The sequence below is a fragment of the Leopardus geoffroyi genome, chromosome D4 (assembly GCF_018350155.1).
Source record: "Leopardus geoffroyi isolate Oge1 chromosome D4, O.geoffroyi_Oge1_pat1.0, whole genome shotgun sequence".
NCBI lineage: Eukaryota > Metazoa > Chordata > Mammalia > Carnivora > Felidae > Leopardus > Leopardus geoffroyi.
The window spans coordinates 30681412-30705709 of record NC_059342.1 but is presented as its reverse complement, the minus strand read 5'-3'; the positions used below and the strand labels follow the sequence as shown (position 1 = coordinate 30705709).

At 40.1% G+C, this 24298-nt stretch overlaps 1 protein-coding gene across 5 annotated transcripts in view; it reads right to left on the bottom strand.

The window, feature by feature from the left end:
- HABP4 (hyaluronan binding protein 4) overlaps window positions 1–23539 on the bottom strand; it is a 41645-nt gene extending 18106 nt beyond the window's left edge. The window contains exons 1-4 of one of the 5 annotated variants that reach the window (XM_045470433.1): window positions 23045–23539; window positions 17504–17666; window positions 9776–9916; window positions 9471–9539 (exon numbers count right to left, since the gene is read on the bottom strand). In XM_045470433.1, coding sequence (XP_045326389.1) covers window positions 9471–9539; window positions 9776–9916; window positions 17504–17666; window positions 23045–23402 — 731 coding nt within the window. In that variant the 5' untranslated portion in view covers window positions 23403–23539. Of the gene's footprint in view, window positions 1–9470; window positions 9540–9775; window positions 9917–17503; window positions 17667–23008 lie in introns of all 5 variants that reach the window. The other 4 variants (XM_045470430.1, XM_045470434.1, XM_045470431.1 and 1 more) reach the window with 4 other exon arrangements.
- Window positions 23540–24298: the final 759 nt, after the last annotated feature.

Here is a 24298-nt window from a genome sequence, read left to right as displayed (position 1 = left end):
ATTATTTTAAAAAATGTTAAAAGTACTTTTAGAAATAGAACTTTCTATGAATGGCCTAAAGTTAAAACAGATTATAAAAGACCAGAACAATTATTTAAGATGCTTACTGTCCTAGGAAATTCCAAATATTAAAAGGGGCCATAAAATTTCTCAACCTGTGCTTTCAAAATGTGTTCAAACTTCAGTGACCATCAATTTAACACAGACTGCTAAATACACAGGATGTTATATATGAACCTCACAGTACCCACAAACCAAAAGCCTACAACAGACACAAAAAATAAAGAGAACGGAGTCTAAACATAACATTAAGAAAGTCATCAAATCACAAGGGAAGAAAGAAAAGAAGAAAGGAACAGAAATTAAAAACAACCAGAAAATGATTAACAAAATGATAGTAATACATGCCTATCAATAATTACTTTAAATGTAAATGGATTAAATGCTCCAATAAAAGACACAGGGTGACTGAACGGATAAAGCAAGACCCATCTCTATGCTGCCTACAGGAGACTCACTCACACCTAAAGACACACACGAACAAAGTGAAGAGATGGAAGAAAAAACATTTACCATGCAAATAGAAGCAAAAAAAAAAAAAAAAAGAAAAAAAGCTGGGGTGGCAATATTTATATCAGACAAAATAGACTTTAAACAAAAACCATAAGAGACAAAGGGGATTACATAATGATAAAAAGATCGATCCAAGAAGAGAATGTAACAATTGTAAATATCTCTGCACTTGCCACAGGAGCACCTGAACAAAAAGCAACATTAAACAGACATAAAGGGAGAAATCAACAGTGATATAATAATAGTACAACACTTTAACTTACATTACTGGACACTTACATTAATGGACAAATCATCCAGACAGAAAATCAATCAGTAGCTTTGAAAGACACATTAGACCAGATGGACTTAACAGATATATAACAAACCGTCTCCAAACAGCAGAATACATATTCTTTTCAAGTATGCATGGAACATTCTCGAGGATAAATCACATGGTAGGCCACAAAACACATCCTAATAAATTTAAAAGACTGAAATCGTATCAGGAATCTTTTCTGATCACAACACTATAAAGCCAGAAGTCAATTACAAGAATAAAACTGGAAAAAACACAAACATGTGGATGCTAAGTGACATGCTACTAAAAAACCAATGGGTCAATGAAGTAATCAAAGAGGATACCAAAAATACCTTGACACAAATGAAATGAAAACACCATGGTCCAAAATCTTTGGGACACAGCAAAAGCAGCTCTCAAAGGGAAGTTTATAGTGATCCAGGCCTACCTCAAAAAATAAGAAAAATCTCAAACAATCTAATCCTACACCTAAAGGAACTAGAAAAAGAGGAACAAAGACCAACATGAGTAGAAGAAAAGGAATAAGATCAGAGAAGAAATAAATGAAATAGAGCCTAAAAACATAATGAAAAGACCCACAAAACTAAGAGCTAATTCTCTGAAAAGACAAATTAAATAAACTTTTAGCCAGATTCATCAAGGAAAAAAAAAAAGAGGACTCAAACAAATAAAATCACAAATGAAAGAGAATTTACAACTGACATCACAGAAATACAAAGAATCATTAGACACTATTACAAAAAATTATACACCAAAAAATTGGACAACTAGAAGAAATGGGTAAATTCCTAGAAACATACAATCTTCTAAGACTGAATCAGGAAAAAAAAAATCTGTAACTGGCCAATTACTAATATCAAAATTGAGTTAGTAATCAAAAAAACTCCAGGAGTAGATGGTTTCACAGGTAAATTCTATCACATATTTAAAGAAGAGTTAATACATACTCTTCTCATATCCCAAAAAATAGAAGAGAAAGAAATATTTCCAAATTAATCCTATGAGGCCAGCATTACCCTCACACCAAACTCAAAACAAAAACAATACAGAAAGAATTACAGACCAATATCCCTGATGAACATTCATGTAAAACTCCTTAACAAAATATTATTAGCAAACAGCATTCAACAACACATTAAAAGGATCATTAACCATAATCACATTGGACTTATTCCAGGGATGCAAAGATGATTCAATACCTGCAAATCAATCAATGTGATATACTATATTAACAAAATGAAGGATGAAAATGATATGATCATCTCAATAGATGCTGAAAAAGCATTTGACAAAATTCAACATCCATTCATGATAAAAACTCTCAACAAAGTGGGTATAGAGGGAACACACCTCAATATAATAAAGGCCATATATGAAAACTCACAGCTAACATCATACTCAATGGTGAAAAGCTTAAAGTGTTTCCTCTAAGATCAGGAACAAAACAAGGATGTCCATTCTATCACTTTTATTCAATATAGTACTGAAAGTCCTAGCCACACCAATCAGACCAAAAAAAAAAAAAAAAAAAGAAGTAAAGGGATCTAAATAGGTAAGAAGTAAAACTGTCACTATTTGCAGATGACATGATACTATACACAGAAAACAGTAAATAACTCACCAAAAAACTATTAGAACTAATAAATGATTTCAGTAAAATTGCAGGATACAAAATTAATCTACAGAAATCTGTTGCATTTCTATACATTAATAACGAACCAGCAGAGACATTACAAAAACAACCCCATTTACAATTACATTAAAGAGAATAGTATGCCTATGAATAAACTGAACCAAGGAGTTAAAAGACCTCTACTCTGAAAACTATAGGACATTGGTAAAAGAAATTGAAGACAACACAAATAAATGAGAAGATATTCTATATTCATGGGTTGGAAGAATTAATATTGTTAAAATGTCCACACTACTCAAAGTAATCTTAGATTCAATGCAATCCCCATCAAAATGCCAATGGTATTTTTCACAGAACTAGAAACAAGCAATCCTAAAATTTGTATGGAACCACAAAAGACCCCAAATAGCCAAAGCTCTCTTGAGAAAGAACAATAAAGCTGAATATATTACAATCCCAGATTTAAAACTATACTACAAAGCTCTATTAACAAAACAGTAGTGGACTGGCATAAAAATAAAGACCATAGATCAATGTAACAGAAGAGAGCACAGAGCTAATCCCATGCTTATATGGTCAATTAATCTATGACAAAGGAGACAATAATACATAGTGGTGAAAAGACCACTTCTTCAATAAGTGGTGTTGGGGAAACCTAAACAGCTACATGCAAAAGAATAAAACTGGACCACTTTCTTACACCATACACAAAAATAAACTCAAAATGGATTAAAGACCTAAATGTAAAAACTGAAACCATAAAATACCCCCACCCCAACAAGAAACCCCCAATCATAGGCAGTATACTCTTAGACATCTGTTTAGCAATATTTTTCTGTATCTGTCTCCTCAGCCAAGGGAAACAAAAGCAAAAATAGGCTACTGGGACTACATCAAACTAAATAAAAAGCTTTTGCACAGTGGAAGAAACCATTAAAAAAATGAAAAGGCAACCTGTTGAATGGGAGAAGATTTTTGAAAATGATATATTGAAAAAGGGGTCAATATCCAAAATATATAAATAACTCATAGAACTCAACACCAAAAAAACTAAGAGTCCGATTAAAATATAGGCAGAGGACTTGACTAGACATATGGTCAACATACATATGAAAAGATGCTCAACACCACTCCTCATCAGGGAAATGCAAAAATCAAAACCACAATGATATATATACCTTTACACCAATCAGAATAGCTAATATCAAAAAGACAAGAAGTAACAAGTGTTGGTGATGATGTGGAGAAAAGGGAATCCTTGTGTACTGCCATTGGGTATGTAAATTGGTACAACCACTATGGAAAATAGCATGGAGGTTCCTCAAACAAAACAGAATTACCATACGATCCAGTAATGACACCTCCGGGTATTCCCCCTGCCCCAAATGAAAAGACGAATTTTAAAAGATATATGCACCCCTTTTATAATGAAGCATTATTTATAATAGCCAAAGTATGGAAGAAACCTAATTGCCCATTGACAGATGAATGGATAAAATTGTATTATATACATACAATGGAATATTATTCAGCCATAAAAAAGAATAATGTCTTGCCATTCGCAACAACATGGATGGACCCAAAGGTATTTATGTTAAGTGAAATAAGTCAGACAGAGAAAGATAAATATCCAATGATTTCACTCACATGTGGAATCTAAATAACAAAACAAATGAAGAAAAAAAAGACTCAAATACAAAGAACAAATTGGCAGTTCCCAGAGGAGCATGGGGGTGGAGGAGAATGGGCAAAATAGGTAAAGGGGATTAAGAGGTATAAACTTCCCAAAGCAATCTACACATTCAATGCAATCTCAATCAAAATTGCACCAGCATTCTTCTCAAAGTTAGAACAAACAATCCTAAAATTTGTATGGAACCACAAAAGACCTCGAATAGCCAAAGTTATGTTGGAAAAAAAAAAAAACAAAAAAACAAAAAACCAAGGCGTCACAATCCTGGAGTTTAGCCTCTACTACAAAGTTGTAATCATCAAGACAGTATGGTACTGGCACAAGAACAGACACATAGACCAATGGAATAGAATAGAGAACCCTGAATTGGACCTACAAATGTATGGCCAACTAATCTTTGACAAAACAGAAAAGAGTACCCACTGGAAAAAAGTCTCTTTAGCAAATGGTACTGGGAGAACTGGACAGCAACATGCAGAAGAATGAACTTGGGCCACTTACTTACACCATACACAAAAATAAACTCAAAATGGATGAAAGACCTAAATGTGAGACAGGAAACCATTAAAACCCTAGAGGAGAAAATAGGCAACAACCTCTTTGACCTCAGCTGCAGCAATTTCTTGCTTGACATGTCTCCAAAGGAAGGGAATTAAAAGCAAAAATGAACTATTGGGGCCTCATCAAGATAAAAAGCTTCTGCACTGCAAAGGAAACAATCAACAAAACTAAAAGGTAACTGAGAGAATGGGAAAAGATATTGGCCAATGACATATCAAATAAAGGGCTAGTATCTAAAATCTATAAAGAACTAACCAAACTCCACACCCGAAAAACAAATAATCCAGTGAAGAAATGGGCAGAAGACATGAATAGACATTTTTTCCAAAGAAGATGGCCAACAGACACATGAAAAGATGTTCAATATCACTCAGGGATATACAAATCAGGGAAATACAAATCAAAACCACACTGAGATCAAAACCACATTGAGATACCACCTCACACCAGTCAGAGTGGCTAAAATTAACAACTCAGGAAACAACAGATGTTGGTGAGGATGTGGAGAAACGGGAACCCTCTTACACTGTTGGTGGGAATGCAAACTGGTACAGCCGCCCTGGAAAACATTGTGGAGGTTCCTCAAAAAATTAAAAATCAAACTACCCTACAACCCAATAATAGCGCTACTAGGAATTCATCCAAAGTATACAGGAGTGCTGATTCATAGGGGCACATGTACCCCAATCTTTACAGCAGCACCTTCAACAATAGCCACATTACAGAAAGAGCCCAAATGTCCATCACCTGATGAATGGACAAAGATGTGGTTTGTATATACAATGGGATACTACTTGGCAATAAGAAAGAATGAAATCCTGCCATTTGTAACAACGTTAAAGAAAGACAAATATCATATGTTTTCACTCACATGTGGAACTTGAGAAACTTAAAGGAGGACCATGGGAAAAGGGAAGGGGAAAATAGTTTCAAAAAAATAGAGTGTGAACGGGGGAGGAGCAGAGAGAGAGGGAGACACAGAATCCAAAGCAGGCTCCAGGCTGTCAGCACAGAGCCTGATGCGGGGCTTGAACCCATAAACTGTTAGATCATGACCTGAGTTGAAGCTGGACAATTAATTGACTGAGCCACCCAGGCACCCCAACATAAGCTATTTTTTAAAAAGCAAAGATAGGGGCGCCTGGGTGGCGCGGTCGGTTGGGCGTCCGACTTCAGCCAGGTCACGATCTCGCGGTTCGTGAGTTCGAGCCCCGCGTCGGGCTCTGGGCTGATGGCTCAGAGCCTGGAGCCTGTTTCCGATTCTGTGTCTCCCTCTCTCTCTGCCCCTCCCCCGTTCATGCTCTGTCTCTCTCTGTCCCAAAAATAAATAAACGTTGGAAAAAAAAAAAAATAAAAAGCAAAGATAAATTGACCTGTAATAACAGAATTGACTTTCTGCATTTTTAAAAAATGTTTACTTACTTTTGAGGGAGAGAGAGACAGAGTGCGAGAGGGGTAGGGGGAGAGAGAGAGACACACACACACACACACACACCACAGAATCTGAAGCAGGCTCCAGGCTCTGAGCTGTCAGCACTGAGTCCGACGCGGGGCTCAAACCTACAGACCATAAGATCATGACCTGAGTCGAAGTTGGATGCTTAACTGACTGAGTCACCCAGGTACCCCTACATTTTTTTACTCTCAATGCAAAGCTATTGTAATGAGCTTAAAAGTGAGTTTTTCTATACAAAATTTGAATAATTTTTTTAAGTTTATTTTTTCTATAATCTCTACACCCAATGTGGGAGTCGAACTCACAATCCTGAGATCAACAGTCGCCTGCTCTACTGACTGAGCCAGCCAGGCGTCCCAAATAATTATTAATCTTTATTTTTGAAAAAGGTCCTAAATCAAATGCACCCTATGTGTGGAAAGACGTGGCTGGCACTGTGCTTGGCGGAGGCCCTGTCACAAAGGCTGCTTCTGCTCATCAGCCTGACTCCAGCAGGGTCACAGGAGTTTCTGGCATCCAGGAGCCTCAAAATCCAGCAGCAGCAGCACAAATTATTCCAACTTTCTCTTTACTCCCTTGGCAACATAATAAACCAAGGGAATAAAAACTATAGGTTTATTGATAGTTTATAGCTTTCAACAATTAAAAATCATAAAAGGGACTATGTACAAACACCAGCATTCTTTTTTTTTTTAATTTTTTTTTTCAACGTTTATTTATTTTTGGGACAGAGAGAGACAGAACATGAACGGGGGAGGGTCAGAGAGAGAGGGAGACACAGAATCGGAAACAGGCTCCAGGCTCTGAGCCATCAGCCCAGAGCCTGACGCGGGGCTCGAACTCACGGACCGCGAGATCGTGACCTGGCTGAAGTCGGACCCTTAACCGACTGCGCCACCCAGGCGCCCCTAAACACCAGCATTCTTAAACTTGAGCAGCTGATTAAAAAAAGAGAAATCACACATCTCCCTGTGTTGACCTACATTATTTAATGAATAAACATAAAACTAATGTGCTTACGGCTCTTATAGACCATGTGACCAAAACTACAGAGCAATGAGGTTTCAAAATTAGCAATAATTTATGTTAGCAGATTTTGTTATTTTGTTGAAAGTAAATCACCAATGTTAGATTTACAGAAGAAGATACAGCCCCAGGGCAGATGTATATATTTTGACTTTAGTTATATGAATGCAGAAAATGCCTGTTTGCACAAGCACATTCCACAAAGTGAATTGAACACCTGAAGGCTTTGTTATCTAGTTCAAATTCAATGAGACTTGAATTACCCAAATCTATGACAGCGGAGAGATTTTAATCAAATGTTAATAAAACCATCTTGCTCTTTGAAATAAAAGTTGGAAGGCACCATTACTGGAAACTGCTATTGTGTGTGTGTTTCAATTGGTAACAAAGAAATAATATCAGATATTATATGTTTGTAATTACCACAGATGGAGAAAAGTCTACTTTCAGGCACTCACTGTCGAACTGCTGAAGAGAAGCATTAACATTGGAAATGGCTAATTGCACCATTTTGAAAACATTCATAAACTTAGTTAGCACTGCCAATGCCTTCAAACAGGTATACTAACTATAGCAAAACCCTCCAGCTTTTAACACACCGTGCAGTGTTTGGCTTCACCAGCCATTAACATCCTTGCTACGGTAGGCTCACCTCTGCTCTTTTGTCATTAATCAAAAGCAGCCCATAACTCCACTGTACTGAACTGTTTTCATGATCAAAATCAAAATCTCCACTTATTAAATAAGAAATTTAAGTCTTATTCTATGAGAATCTTTAAATTACAAATTATTACCACCTCAGAGCTTTGACTTAGTCACTCACAAACCAATCCAAAATGAAACGGACACGTGTCATTTTAGCACAAGGACATACATGCCAGATCACCTGCAGCACACCCAGCTCCTGGTTACTTCTTCATGTTAAAAGGCCAATGCTGACCCCTTAGGGTACATAATCACTTGACGCCAAAATTATTTTAAGTTCCAATGCCAACTGAAATGGAGTGGCAGCATTAGATAAGGTGGTAAATCAGATGACTCAGAGGTATTTACTTTTTAAAATATATATCAAAGTAAAATAAAACAAAATTAAAAGATTCATAATTAACAGCCTATGAAACCCCATACTAAGAAACACACAACAAGTTTATTTTCCTTTCAAGGACAACACAGATGTGCAAGGGTAGCACATGTAATATTATATTTAGTATTGTTTCGTATGTTTGTCTTTAAGGACAACAATTTCAGAAAAATGAGTTTATGGGGGCGCCAGGGTGGCTCAGTCAGTTAAGCATCTGACTCTTGATTCCAGCTCAAGTCATTATCTCACGGTTTGTGAGTTCAAACCCTGCGTTGGGCTCTGTGCTGACAGTGCGAAGCCTGTTTGGATTCTCTCTCTCCCCATCTCTCTCTGCCCCTTCCCTGCTTATGCTCTCTCTCTCAAAATAAATAAAGTTAGAAAGAAAGAAAGAAAGAAAGAAAGAAAGAAAGAAAGAAAGAAAGAAGGAAGGAAAGAAAAGTAAGTTTATGTAAAAAGCTTATATTCTGGATTCCCTCAAGGCTTCAAAATCGTGGAAAGTCTTTCCTACAACGTGTGCTGGGAGGGATCCATTCCTTGCCTTGTACTGCCCTCAAGTCTTCTTGCTTATTCTTTGCAGACACCAGGAAGGCACTGCCCCTACAGCCATGAAATGACTGAAACAGCAGAACCAAGTACTTCTTCTAAGCAGCAAAACTGGTACAGATCTGAGACACCATGAAACCTCAGAGAAATGTCAGATTTGAACCTTCGGTGAAATTTGTCATTGAGCTTCAACCTGCAAATGATTTCATAAAATCAAGATGCAATGCATATAAAAACTTGGAAAGGTCACAGAAAAATAAAAGTATAGAATATCCAGAAATTTAAAAAGCATTCTGAGGCCTATGCAAATGTAGAGTATCATGCGCTGGGACATCAGCAAATACACAAATTTGTTTGGCTAAAACAAAAGAACTTTAAAACCACTTTAAAAGTCATTTTCAAATCTAATTGCAACATAGCAAACCCACTTTAAAAAGTCACCTCACTAAACAAAAGCCTAAAATCAATCTATACCTAACAGCACACAAGTATAAAGACAATGCAAGCATAGCAGAGAAGACATAATTTTCACAAAAGGAAAATAAAGATCTGGATATTTCCACTTAATTGCAGGTTCACAAAAGGCACACATTTGCACCATACCTGGTATCTTTGCCTGATCCCCAAGTTCGAATTCCACAGCCACCCATGTTGTCTTCAGTTCTGATTGCTCTAGAGAAAGAAAGAATATTCCCTTCAGCTGAGAGCAGGCCTGCAGTCAATCTCCAAATCATAAAAGTTGATCAGAAAAGCCGTCCCAGGATCAGCTCCCTCAGGAATAAGCGCATACTAATATCAAGTCAATTCATATTAACACACAACAAACAGATTCATACCGTGTATTACCAAGATCATAAGGCAAAAACAGCAGTTACAGAGGAACTTACATTTTCTCATTCCCAACGTACCTCTCAAAATCTCGTTTCCCTCTCTGGTCAAAACCCTCAAAAGCTCTGTTCCCGGGGCCGCCTCTGCCTCGGCTTCGCATGGCCCCCCTTGGGCCTCCACGGCCTCTCAGTGGTCTGTCTCGATCAAACCTGTCAATGGGTCTAGGAAGAGATGGGTATAATAATAAAAAGCAGTGAACTGGATTGAAGAGCTAAGGCTTTTTTGAGAAAAAAATTCTAGGAGGACATCATGCTATAATATATTGGAAAGAATGGTAACTTGAATAATAAAGTAATAATTAACTTTTACTGAACAATACTACTGAGGCATTGTTCTGAGCACTTCATCATATATAATTCTCATAAACAGATGTATAATATACAGCTATTATCCACAGACAATGAAACTGAGGCACAAAGGAGGTAGGTAACTTGCCCAAGGTCATACAGCTGCTAGGTGAGGAAGCCAGACCAGAGAAGCAGGTCCTGGGCAGGTCTTGCTAATCTGTGGAGGGGTACCCCTTTCTCTGGAGGTTTATTACAGCTCTAATATTCAATATTTAAATTAAATTTGGAATGTTTTGTATAAGAGAAATAGGAAACTTCAAATTATGCCCCTCCCAAACCTCCCTCTCCCAAACACACAACCAGTCAGTGACATTTGGGGCTAAAAGTATTAACCTGCAACAACCTCAATTCTCTTCCTCTTGCCCCACACACACCTCCAAGGACAGCTGAAGCTTTTTGTTGTTAAAGCCAATAGCAACTTTTGTCTTTATGTCATTTGACCCCTATTCATCATTTGACACCGCTGACCACTAATTTTCCTCAGACTTCTCTTTCCTTGCCTTGTCCTTAAACACTTATTTTTGTAATAGGTCATACTCAAACATGGTACAAAATTCACAAGATACTCACTCCCCTTGCTTCTTAGGCCCCCAATTCCATTTTTCAGAGGAAGGCACCTCCAGAGTCACATCAAGGGACACATTCTGTATCTTGCCTCTTTCACTTAACTAGTCTTGATGCTCTCCACACAGCTGCCTCCCTCGTTCTTTTGGATACTCGTTTTTCCTCACAGGTGCCCACATTCCTGACTTCCCATCCCAGGCACACACTGTCCTCATCTCTATGCTATTGCTACATGACCCTCATTCATGTGACCCTGCATCTCTCACTGGGGTCTCTGATTCCAGGCCACAAAGCCAGTTACTTCCTGGACATGCCCTCTGTCCACACCCTGGCCCTGCAGATACATGACCAACACTGACCCCTTGGCTCCTGCTATGGTCCCTAACTCACAGCATCAAACTACCAAAGCCAAGAACCAGATGTCTTCTATACTCCCTTCTTCCTCTGCCACATCCACTGGGACCAAGGCCTAACCACCCACGCACTCCTCCTCACACCCATTCTCAGCCATGTCTCTGGTCACCATCACTTTTTATGAGGACTTGCCTTTCTTCCATTAGACTCAAAGCTACTGCAGCAAGGACCACATCTTTTCACCATTACAACCTTATTTTAATAAGACAGATTATATATTTTTAATTTGTCAAGACCTTAAAAATATTTAAAATTGTAACAAATTACTTACTGAACTCTAGTGGCATTAGTGACTCAAACACCAAAACTAGAGGTATGTTCTAGTCTATGGTCATGGCTGAAATTGTTACATTAAAAAGCTACTGTCTGGGGCGCCTGGGTGGCTCAGTCGGTTGAGCACCTGACTTCGACTCAGGTCATGATCTCACACTCATGGGTTTGAGCCCTGTGTCGGGTACTGTGCTGACAGCTCAGAGCCTAGAGTCTTGCTTTGGATTCTGTGTCTCACTCTCTTTTTGCCCCTCCCCCACTCTCACTCTGTCTCTCTCTCTCTCTCTTCTCAAAATAAATAAACATAATAATAAAAAAATTATTTTAAAAAAGCTACTGCCTGATGGTGGGTAAAAATATATAAAACTCTCTATTATCCTTACTCAAAAAGATAAAAAACCACAGAAGCACCAATCATTAACTTTATGCCAGTCTCTTATAAGAAATATCATCCTAAATAAAGTCTCCAGGTTGGGTGTTCTACCTCCCACCTCTCCCATTCCCAACTAAAGCAGAGATTATTATAAAATCTATTCCCATTATAATACATATCTAGAGCAGAGTTCTAAAACAATAACAAAAATATAACAATAAGTTCTTAACAAGGAAGTTGGACAGGGTCATAAGAGAAAAAAAGTCTACCTAAATATTGAGAGGAAATGAAACACCAAAACATACATGGAAAATAATGTCAACAGTCAAAATTGGGTCTAAATTTACATGAAATCTAGATCAGATACCAACAAAACAACAAAGGCATTTAAAATATAATAGTGATTGAAACCGACCCTAAAAATAGCCCTGTGTGTTCTGGGGTTTATTTTAATCCCTTAAGCCTCTTTTTTTTTTTTTTTTTTAGTGGTTTTTTAAAAAAATGTTTATTTTAGAGAGAGAGAGCATGAGCAGGGGAGAGGGGCAGGGAGGGGAAAGAGAGAGAGTGAGAGTGAGAGAGAGAGAGAGAGAGAGAGAGAGAGAGAGAGAATCTTAAGCAGGCTTCACGCTTAGCACAGAGCCCAATGCAGGGCTCAAAACCCATGACCCAGGGATCATGATCTGAGCCATAACCAAAAGTCCAACACTCAACTGACTGAGTCACCCAGGTGCCCCTAAAACATTTTTTTTTCTTTACTCCACAGGTTACCCACATCCTTATCCCCATATTCTCAGGACACCTGGGTGGCTCAGTCAGTGAAGCGTCCGACTCTTGATTTCAGCTCAGGTCATGATCTCATAGTTCATGAGCTTGAGCCCCGTGTTGGGCTCTGTGCTGACAGCCTGGAGCCTGCTTGGGATTCTCTCTCTCTGCCCCCCCCCCCCCCCCCCCCGCTCATTTGTGCACTCTCTCTCTCTCACAAATACACTTTAAATATATATATTCTCAATTGCTTCTTGTTTATAAAATATACCCTCTTTGTGCTCGTGTTGGCAGCACATATACTAAAAATTAGAAAGATAAAACATATCCTCTTTTTATTCAGGCAAGGGAGCATTGAGAAATCCTGTATCCACTTAGGAATCTTTATTTGTTATGTACTCACAAGGAACAGGATGGAAAATAACATTTCAGCCAAGCATCATGCTTTACATCCCTGTAATCCACTCTCCAACAACAATCCTAATTAAGTAGGCATGAGTACCGGTTTTACACATAAAGGGAATGATGTTCGTGGAGGGGAGAATGGGGAATTAGTGTTTAATGGGTACAGAGTTTCAGGTGGGGAAGATAAAAATGTTCTGATGATGGGGATGGTTGCACAACAATGTGAATGTACGTCATGCCACCGTACTATCATACATTTATAAGTGGTTAAAATGATACATTAAAAAAATTTTTTTAACATTTATTCATTTTTGAGAGAGAGACAGGGTGAGAGTGGGGCAGGATCAGAGAGAAAGAGAGAATCCAAAGCAGGCTCCAGGCTCTAAGCTGTCAGCACAGAGCCCAATGTGGGGCTTGAACCCATGAACCATGAGATCGTGACCTGAGCTGAAGTCAGACACTTAACTGATTGAGCCACCCAGGTGCCCCTAAAATGGTACATTATGTTACGTATATTTTACCCCAAATTTTCTCAACTATTTCCATATGAGGAGGAAAAAAAAGTTAAACATCTGAGTAAGTGATTCTTTCAGAACTGGAACTGACTTTGAATGACCAGCACTAAACTTTAAGAAGAGCCAAAGAAAGAGTCAAAATATATCCAGACAGAGGTAGGCTAATTTCCTAATAGCCTATGTTCAAAGAATTCACTTAGGTTCATCATTTGGAGCCTAAAGAAAAATTCCTTATACATTAAAAACAGTGATCTGGAAGTGTCCTGGTTGATCTCTGCACCCGAGCCACATGGACAGTTATTCCCAGCACCACTTATGACACCGCTTCGATGTGAAAATATGTGTTCTGCTTTAGTGGAATAAAATCACATGAGCTGGCTGTGACCATAATAGCCATCACTGAAACTCCGGGTTTTTGTTTCCTCATCCATAAATTGAGAGGACTGAATTAGACAGTCTGTTAAGATTATCAAGATTCAATAATTCTGCCCAATAAATATGTATAGGTATCACAGAAATGCAAGGTGACACCATTTTTCACTATCAAATAAACCAAGATCAAAGTTTATTATATTCAACTCTGCAGAAAGAGCTAGGAGAAATGCTCTAGATTGTTAGTGACAGAGTAAATGGACAGGTTACTAAGATAGTGATTGGTCAGTACATATCAAAAGATCCCCCTGACTCCAATTTGTTTTCACACTACATGCACCCATCCAAACTTGCACTGGAGCACAAACTGGGTCCCAGGTTTTAATATATGACACCCAGCTGAGAACCACTGCTTTATGGCCCTAACTGGGGTTCCCATTTCTAGAACTTCCATCTAGAGAAGGTCCAACACTAAGGAAATTATTACACTGTACTGCATCCACAACAGCTCATAATAGAGCCATTAAAAATGTTTACCAGGGCGCCTGGGTGGCTCAGTCCAACTTCGGCTCAGGTCACGATCTTACAGTTCATGAGTTTGAGCCCTGCATTGGGCTCCATGATGACAGCTCAGAGCTTGGAGCCTGCTTCAGATTCCGTGTAGCCCTCTCTCTTTGGCCCTCCCCCACTTGTGTTCTGTCTCTCTCTCTCTCAGTCTCAAAAATAAGTAAAAACATTAAAAAAAAATGTTTACCAAAAATTCACAGGGCAGCTGGGTGGCTCAGTCAATTAAGCGTCTGACTCTTGATTTTGGCTCAGGGCATCATCTCACGGTTGAGTGATTAAGCTCCATGTCAGGTTCTGCACTGAGCGTAGAGTCTGCTTAGGATTCTCTCCCTCCTGATCCCTCTGCCCCTCCCCCACTTGCAAATGCTCTCTTTCAAAAAAATTTAAAAGAAAATGTTTACCAAACATTGTTAGTGACATGGAAATGACTTTGACCATGTCAAATGGAAAAAGAAAGAATATAAAGCACTCAGTATATATGTATTATCATCTTAATATTTAAGTATATCTATGTATTAAAAAAAAGGAAAAAATTAGTCCAAATGTTAAAAGTAATTACCTTAAATGGTAAGATAAGTGGCTTTAACTTTCTTTATAATTGTATGCATTTTCTAAACTATCCAAATTGTCTTATGGATCCTTATTAATAGAAGAGTACTTTTTAAGAAACTAAGGAAAATATCTTTTCTGATAGCACATGATTTATCAAAAATAATTTCACATTTCCTTGAAAGTAAAACTTCCCTCCATATACCTAACACGATACACTGCGAAGGACACAAGACCTCACTTGTGTGGTATTCCTGCCAAAGTGCATGACATTGTTCCAGACAAACTCGGTTCTGAGCTGTTGTACAAAATAACTGGTCCTTCCTCTTCCGACATGTCAAAGTCAAAGATAAAGGAAGAGTAAAGAGCTGTTCCAAATGAAAGACGACTAAATGCAGTGCACACTCCTGGACTGGATCCTGAACCAGGCATTTTTTTTTCTTTTGCTAAAAGGACATTATAGGACAACTGGTGAAATTTGAGTACTCTGTAGATTACATGATATAGAGAATTAGATAATAGTAATGTATCAAGGTTAATATGTTTGATAATTGTACAATGTTTTAAAGAAATACATTTAAAGTATTTAGGGATAAAGAGGTATTTCTGCACTTTACTCTTTTTAAATTTTTTTTAGTGTTTATTTTTGAGAGAGAGAGAGAGAGACAGAGCATGAGTGGGGGAGGGGCAGAGAGAGAAAGGGAGACAGAATCCAAAGCAGGCTCCATGCTCCAAGCTGTCAGCATAGAGCCGGATTCGGGGCTCAAACCCACGAGCTGTGAGATCATGACCTGAGCTGAGGTCAGACGCTCAACTGACTGAGCCACCCAGGCGCCCCATCTGCACTTTACTCTTAAATGTCAAAGAAAAAAGGTGTGTGTGTGTGTGTGTGTGTGTGTGTAAGGGAAGGAGAGAGGCAGAGAGAGGGAGGGGGTATGATAAAGCAAATGTTAACAGTTGGGGAATCTGGATGAGGGTATATGGGAATTCTGTGTATAATTCTTGCAACTTTCTGTAAATCTGAAGTTTTCATTTTTTTTTTTTTTTTTACATTTATTTATTTTTGAGAGACAGAGTGAGACAGAGCGTGGGCAGGGGAAGGGCAGAGAGAGAATGAGACAGAATCTGAAGCAGCTTCCAGGCTCTGAGCAAGCAGTCAGCACAGAGCCTGATGCGGGGCTTGAACCCATGAATCATGAGATCATGACCTGGGCCAAAGTCGGACTGAGCCACCCAGGCACCCCAATAAATCTGAAGTTATTTTTAAAGAAAAAAGAAAAATCCCTCCATAATCCCACTCTACCCCTATCCTCATGTATGACTTCACTTAATAGGCATCATTTTGTGTTAACATATACTCATCCTTTTAAAAGACTCATAGTTTTGCTACTAAAAAAAGCTGGAAACATGAGTTTGTGCTTTTGAGCTATAATTTCCTTATTTCCACAGAATAAATCCCTGAAGTGAGAAAAAAAAATACACATATGCTTCCCCAAATAAGCAGCTCTGATCCAGAAGCCTTTCTGTAAGCAAGCAGACTATGGCCATTACACAGCAAAATTGAAGTACTCTCCAAAAATAGCAGAATTAAGCCTTTCTCTAACCCTCACGCTCCAATATGGTGGCAGATACACTAGCCTGATGTTCTCAATATGTAATTTCTAGGGAATACATCTGTGGGAGTCACCAGCTGCTCAGCCTTCTCAGACTGAGCTACTCTCTGCTGGACTTCTGGGGGTCTTTTGGGGGAAGGGGTGGTGTTTTAATGAGGTGGTGTTTTAATGAACATAGTTTTTACATGTCCTTTGGTTAAAACTTGTAGCCAGGATCCTAAATGGAATCAATAGTCAAGAACTTGGAATACTTTGGGAATAACGGCTCCCTTGACATTAAACTGTTGACGGCTAATAGTGTCAACGTACACTATTCTAGTCTCCTTTAGCCTTTTTTTTTTAACCTATTTTCCTTTAAATGTGATTCACAAGTTGTTTCAGTTTAATCTAAACTCAGTGCTATGAAGGTTGAATAATTTAACACAAACTTTAGGCAGTAAGCATCTGTCTTGTTAGGGCCAAGCATAAGACACAAAGAACCGCTACATGTGTACAGGCAGGCGCGGGTGGTCAGGAGCAGTGTCAGGCTGCACCAGCCCAAGACTACCTTCCAGATCAGAGCACTTTCTAGAAGAAGGTATGGCAGCCAGAAATTGGTTTTATACACTGTATCAGTTTTTCTTAAAATGTCATCATGATAGCCAAGTGACCTAACCATGGGGCTAGGAACTTGTTTAAATTTGTTAGTAGTCTAAATTAGTAATGTTAAATCAAAACCATAATTATGCTTAGCTTCAACTGCAAAAGAAAATTTAACCAGTTTAACAGACTCCTGTGTAGTTTTTTTCTTTACAAGAGTGCTTTGTGTAGTTACCAATAAATAACTCATTTTTCACCTTACATCATTTCCTGAACCAAGACTTAAGGTCACCCAAGAAATAAATGGAAGATCCTTCCTGGGTCACCTAAAGTGACTGCCAAGGTTGCAAAGGTTAACAGTTCTAGTAAAACCCTCCTGGTTCCCCCCACCCTCCTGACCAAGGTCTGCAGTACGTACTTTTCATCCGTGAACTTCTCAGATGTAAAGTCTGCCTGTCTCTCGCTGTCATAGGGTCGATATTCCCTGTAGGATCTCCGCTCTGCTCTGTCAAGTGTCACCTCCGTCCCCCGGCTGTCATTCCATCCCTGCTGCTCCCCTCTTCTAGGAGCTCGCTTCTGGCCTGCCAAATCAGAAGGGACAGCTAGGACACCAGGTCCATGAGAGCACACCTACAGGGAGTTTTAAATTCCACTTTTCTAGAAGTCAACATCATAGGAAAATCCAGGAAGTTTGGAAACGTTCAGAGAAGAAAAAAGTTATGGATATCATCGTAGCCCACAGTCAACTACCATCGACCCTTGAACAACACAGGTTTGAAGTGCATGGGCCCACCTTCAGAATTTTTCAGATGCAGTACAGAAGTGTAAATGTATTTTCTCTTCCTTATAATTTTAATAACATTTTCTCTTCTCTAGCTTATCTGCTCTACGAATATATACTACACATACAAAATAAATGTTAATTGACTATTACTGGTAAGGCTTCCAGTCAATAGTAGGCTACTAGTAGTTAAGTTTTTGGGAAGTTCAAAGTTATATGTGGATTTTCAACTGCACGGCTTGAAACCTGGTTTCAACCTAACCCCCTGGTTGCTCAAGGGTCAACTGTACTTCCTCATAAAACTTTTAAGATACTTAGGTTTTCTTTCCCTTCTGTCCTAGAAAATATAAGATAAACTACACCAACCAACCTATAATTACAGGTAACTCACAATGACTGTGACAGCTATGGATACACACATTTGCTAAATTAACTACAGTTGTCAACAGCAGCTTTATTAAAAGATGGTAGCTACACTCCATACAGAATATTAAAGGATAAATGCCCTGTATGTCAGATTGTACTTTCAGAAAAACTATGGTTTATCATTGGCTACTAAGGTTTTCGTTTCTAAATACAGTTCTGTACTGCTGTTATCTTTTTTTGTTTGAAAACAGATTTTCCTGCTCTCTTGATGATGGAATTTATACATTTATGATCATACTTTTCAATATGAGGCCAAACTGCTATCTACCAACTGATCCAAGGGACAGCACTGGAAGGGGGCATCTCTCGTTCACAGAAAGGCCAGCACTCAGCCAGGGCCACTCCAGGCCTCTCTCTCACTTTACTCCTCTCTAGTTTTGATGCTTTAAAAATTTTAAGCAGAGTCTATGTCTGAAAGCAGCTAACACTTGGTAAGTATGTTGTAAGGAACTTTGTCACTTCTTAAATCTTCTAAAAATGCATCTTATTTTTCTTAAAAAAAAGATATTTAAAAGCTCTCCATCTCAAACATGATGTACCATTTTTATTACAGTAGCTTCGATTTTCCTTGGTATAATTTATACCCTTCACATTGGTTGTATGGCTATCAAAAATTTTTTTTAATGTTTATTTTTGAGAGACAGAGAGAGCGCGCATGAGCAGGGAAGGGGTGGCGGTGGGGTGGGAAACAGGATCTGAAGCGGGCTTTGCGCTGACTGCAGAGAGCCTAAATGCGATGTAGGGGCCCATGAGATCATGATCTGAGCCAAAGTTGGATGCTTAACCAACTGAGCCATCAAAATATTAAATGTATTTGAAGTAATGAGTAATTTTTAAAGTCCTGGATTCCTCTCTTAGACAGATATATATAACTCTTAAGGAATATATGTTTACACATATTTTTCTGTCTTCCTACTGAATAGCTTCTATCTGAACTTTGTACTGGGCACATGTACATGGTAACATAGTTCCAGTATCTTACTGATTCCATTTTAAAGCAGAAGTCTGTGACACCACAAACATAAAACTGTGCGATTTATTACTTGTTAACATAAAGTATTTTTTCAATGTGAAAAGTTCCACAATAAATCTAAGTTCAGTCTTAAGTTAATGTCCCTTAAATCGGATTTGCATCCTGTACTGATGTTACAATCTGAGCTTGTGACGTGTTTGGGAAATGGGAAAGATGTTGTCTTTCTCATAATAGATCATTGTTTCTCTTGCAGAAACAAAACAGAGAGTGACACTTGTCCCGGGAGTATGCAATGCCAAATGAGGGCAGGTAATAGAGATAAAATTTGGAATGTGAGGTAGAAAATGTTATTTTGGAAGTTTATTATCTAACAAGTTGAAAATTGTAATAGAGTATGACATAACAGCAATCAGCTGATATGTCAATAGTGACAATACTTTTCCTTCAATGCAAAAACATTATTTTAATACAGCTTCAAATTTCCTATTTATAACCTATCTTTAAATAAAACCTGGGGCACCTGGGTGGCTCAGTCAGTTAAGTGTCTGACTTCGGCTCAGGTCATGATCTCATGGTTTCTGGGTTCATGCTCCGCATCAGGTTCTGTGCTGACAGCTCAGAGCCTGGAGCCTGCTTTGGATTCTGTGTCTCCCTCTCCCACTGCCCCTCCCCTGCTCACGCTCTCTCTCTCAAAAATAAATAAACGTTAAAAATTAAAAAAAAAAAAAACCTTTAGTATCTCCACTCAGCTACAAAATTACTTAGGAGCTTATCGTACCTCTTTGCTTCCTCAAGGTTGTTGTTTTTTTTTTTATATTGTATTAAATTTGGAATTCATCATTCAAAACTTAAAATGACATTTACTGCATACTTTATATTAAAACTTCTTCCAAAGTTTTGGTGTACAAACTTAAAAAAGAAAATTTTAAAAATTATATAGGGGCACCTGGGTGGCTCAGCTGGTTAAGTGCCCAACTCTTGATCTGGTCTCAGGTCATGCTATCATGGTTCATGAGACCGAGCCATACTTGGGGCTCTGCACTGACAGCAGGGAACCTGCTTAGGATTTTCTCTCCCTCTCTCTCTGCTCTTCTCCTGCTCACGTGCACACGCATGTGTGCACTCTCTCTCTCAAAACAAACATTAAAAATACCATTAAATGTAACTGGATATTTATTAGAATAATTATGAATACACTGCAAACATCTGTCTCCCCAAAACCCAAAGATAAAAGGGGTCCAGTTTTCCCCCCACAATTTAGTGCTAAGCGATCAAGATTGCAACTGAACCTAGTTTGTTTTTCTGTGCTGGGTCAGCAGCTCCAAGTGGATAATGCAAACACTGAATTTCTCTAGCTCTTTCCAATAAAACGCTGGCACATGCTGTCTGATCACTGATCTAAACCCAAGCCCATATGAAGGGGCAGAATACAATAAAATTTACAGTAAGATTTCCTACAAAACAAAGTTGAGCTTTCACTCAGACAATAGTTCTGAAAGGCTAGGAAAAGCAAAGCTGAAAACAGTCTCTGTAGATTTCAGTAATGAGTTTATAAAACAAGGCTCACCCAAGGGTTAAATATTGAAGGGCATTAAAAACCTCTGTTTCCATGGGAAAATCTTGTGATTTCCACATTCATATCCAAAAATATTTCCATTATATGTCAAACATGTTTTGACTTTGATTCTTCTCTACACTGAGCATTCATTTATAATATTCTAACTAAATTAAAAATTTTGAATGTTAGAAAGGTACAGTCCATATTAATTAGGGCTACAAAACCTTGAGAGAGTAGCTCTCTATAAATTTAGTACTAACTACATAAATGGAAATTAATGAGCTGTTTGCTCCTGAAATAACATTTACTTGAAAAAGAACCAGGATGACAAAATTTCCATCCTACCTACAAAATTAACTAAGAATCTTTAATATAGATCTCAAAACCCAGGTCATCTGGATTATGAACAATTGACAGAAAAAAGTTATAAACCCACTAGATTACAATGCTAAGTGAAACAAGCAGGCTGCAACTCAGTTTACATATCATTTAAATTTAGAAAAAAAGAAATAGCTCTGTTTGTACATAAATACAAGGTGTTAACCAGTAATAAAAATAGATTTTTGCTTTACTTCATACATTTCAGAATTGTTCAAAATTTACAAAAATTTTATAAATTTTTGTTATAAGATAAAAATTCATGATTTTTAATATTAAAAAGGTTAAAAAGCAGTATATTAACAGCACTAACTGCAGTTTCACACTACTTTAAAGGATAAAGTACATTATTTTCATCTGTTAAAAAGAAAAGGGAGAGGAAAAGCTTAGCCTTAGTCAATTCTTTCATTACTGTATCTAAATAGATTTATGAGAAAAATCAGAACACAAAACGTACAATATATCTCACGTCTCATTCACTGTTTAAATAGGCTCATAAATGTGCTGGCCTACTAGCATGGGGTCTTAAAATATCCAAAAGCATTGAAAATAATTTTCAATATCTTTATTATAGTGGCTTGATTTTCTATTTCTCAGGGGATATTGCTGGACTGAAGTTTTCACAGACAAAAGTAAAGCAAACATTACCTAGCTGCACGAGTCAAAGACCCAACACTTAAATCAGAGTTGTAATCTCAGGGCTGGGATGCACAACTGTCATCAAGCAAGGAACAAGCCAGCAAAGCCCAGTTGAATACAATGCCAAACACTGGCTCAAGTGGTCGAATGACACATCTTAATCTTAACACTCTTTTTAAGCAAACCTTAGGACCACTGCTTTATTTTAGGAAAACAGAGGAAATACAGGTGGAGTCTTACAGACTATGAACTGATGCAGTTCAGGTGATGAACGACTCTTAGGTACCCTCCCTCGCTGGATGCGGACAGTGGTACCTGGCTAAATAGGTTGTGGGGGAACTTTGAATATTCTTGTTTAAAAGGGTTAAAGGTTAAAAACGCTTTTCTTAAAGCAGCCTGACTTAATGACAAGTTACACGTCCCAACGACACAACATGCTGTATTGAAAAATGATGCCGGCTGACTGCTGGAAGCTACAGTAAGGGGATGGGATGTACGAGGATGGGGTGAAAGCACGGAGCCTGGCAGGAGCCGGGGACCCCGCGTCCGCCCCCCCCCCCGCATTCGGCTCGCGGCCCTGACGTCACAGCCCGCCCCCGCGGTCACCCAGGCCTTCGCTCCATCACAGAGGCCCGAGCCCCTCATCCCCACGATTCCTCACACACCCTGGGCTCTCGCCACCACCCCCAGAGGCCGGGTGCGCCCTCCTTGCTCACCCTCCCTCCTTCCCCACCACGCTTCTCTTCTGACCTCCCGACCCGAATCTTGCAGAGGTTGGGCTGGAGGATGGAGACCGTCCCTGCTAGCTCTAGATTTGAGCGCCCGGGGTAGCGACCCTAGTTATCCCGACAAACACTACCCCAACATTATCCCTCAACTTTGCCCAACTTGTAATCGCTCAGTTCTGGGATTCTGAGACCCCTATTCCAAGCCAGCACGCCGCCCCCCGCCCAAGGGGCTGGAAAAGGCCAGAAGGGGCGTGACACCCCCTCTTTTCCTACCTTCCTCCGCCACAAGGACCCTCAACTTAACCCGTCTTCCCAGGAGCCCCTTCCCTTTCTGGATCAAGACCCTCTGACCCCAGTCTCACAGTGAGGGTCGAGGGACGGCAGAGGAGGGGTGACCTCCGTGACCCCATTCTCCTTCCCCTCCCGCCCACTGTGCCTACCCGGGGGTGCCCAGGTGCCCGGCGGGGCGCGCGTACCGGGTGGCAGCGGGCCGCCCCCGGGGCTGTCCGGCTGCTGCGCGCCAGGGGCCGGGAGGCTCTTGCGCTCCTTCTGGGACTCCCTCCGGCCGCCGCCCGCGCCAGGTCTGTGGCCCGAGGCCCCGGCCGGACTCCTGCCGCCGCGGTTGCCGGCCCCGGCCGCCGCCGCTGCCTCGTCGCGCCTCTTGCGCTGCAGCTGCTGCTGGCGCCGGTGCTCGGCCTCGCGCAGGATGTCGAACGGGTCCGACTCGTCGTCCAGCAGCTGGTGGAAGCGGTTGGCCACGACGCAGCCGAAACTCTCCTGCATCGCGGCGCCTGCGGCGGCCGCGGCCACGGGGCTCCCCAGAGCGCCCTTCATGCCGCCGCGGCCACTGCGGGCCCGCCGCTGGCAGCCCACGCGAGCGAGTCTCAGCAAAACCGGCGGCGAGGACCCATCCCGCCCGCTGCTACAGCCCTCCCAGCCCTGCCCGGTCCCGGCCCTCCCCGCGCCCGCCCCCGCGCCGCCGCCGCCGCTGCCCGCCCGGCCACCGCCCGACAGCCAATCAGCGGCCGAAGGCTGTCACGTCACGCGACCTCTATGCCCCTCCCCCCGACTCAGCAGAGAGGGGCGGGGCACAGGGGCGGAGCTACTGGGAGGAGCAACGAGTCTTGTAGTCCTGGCGGCCCCGCTGTGTGGGTGGGTCACGGCCATTATTTGTATTCTCTCTGGCGCTGGATACACATTGGTTATGGGCCACTCATCTTTGAAGTTCATATATTCATCTAGCCATTCAACTACATATTGAACACTTACTATGTGCCAGGCATTATGTTGTAAGAGATACTAGTTCCGTGTTTTTGCGGATCTTAGTCTAGAGACAGAAGAGTGCGGTAAAGGAAGGGACAGACTTTTCTACGCGCCAGTAGCAGAGACCTGACCTAATTAGGAGGCCTGGAAAGGCTTTCCCTGGGAAGTGACGGTTAAACTGACATACTACCAAGAATGACAGGGGCAGGAGCAACCACACGTGAAGATGTCTTGAGGTGGGATGGAGCACAACCCACTGAAACTCAGAGGATACCATTGTAACTGGATTGCAAAGAGCTGAGGGACAGCTTTTTTTTTTTTTTTTTTTTTTTTTTTCCCTAGGAGCAATAGGAAGCAAATTTTAAGCCTAAGCATGTATTTGAAAAGGCTACTCTAGTTGCACTGTGAAGGACTAGGTTGGAGGCAGGTCCAAATAGATGTAAGGAGACCAAGCAAAAGATTGTTGC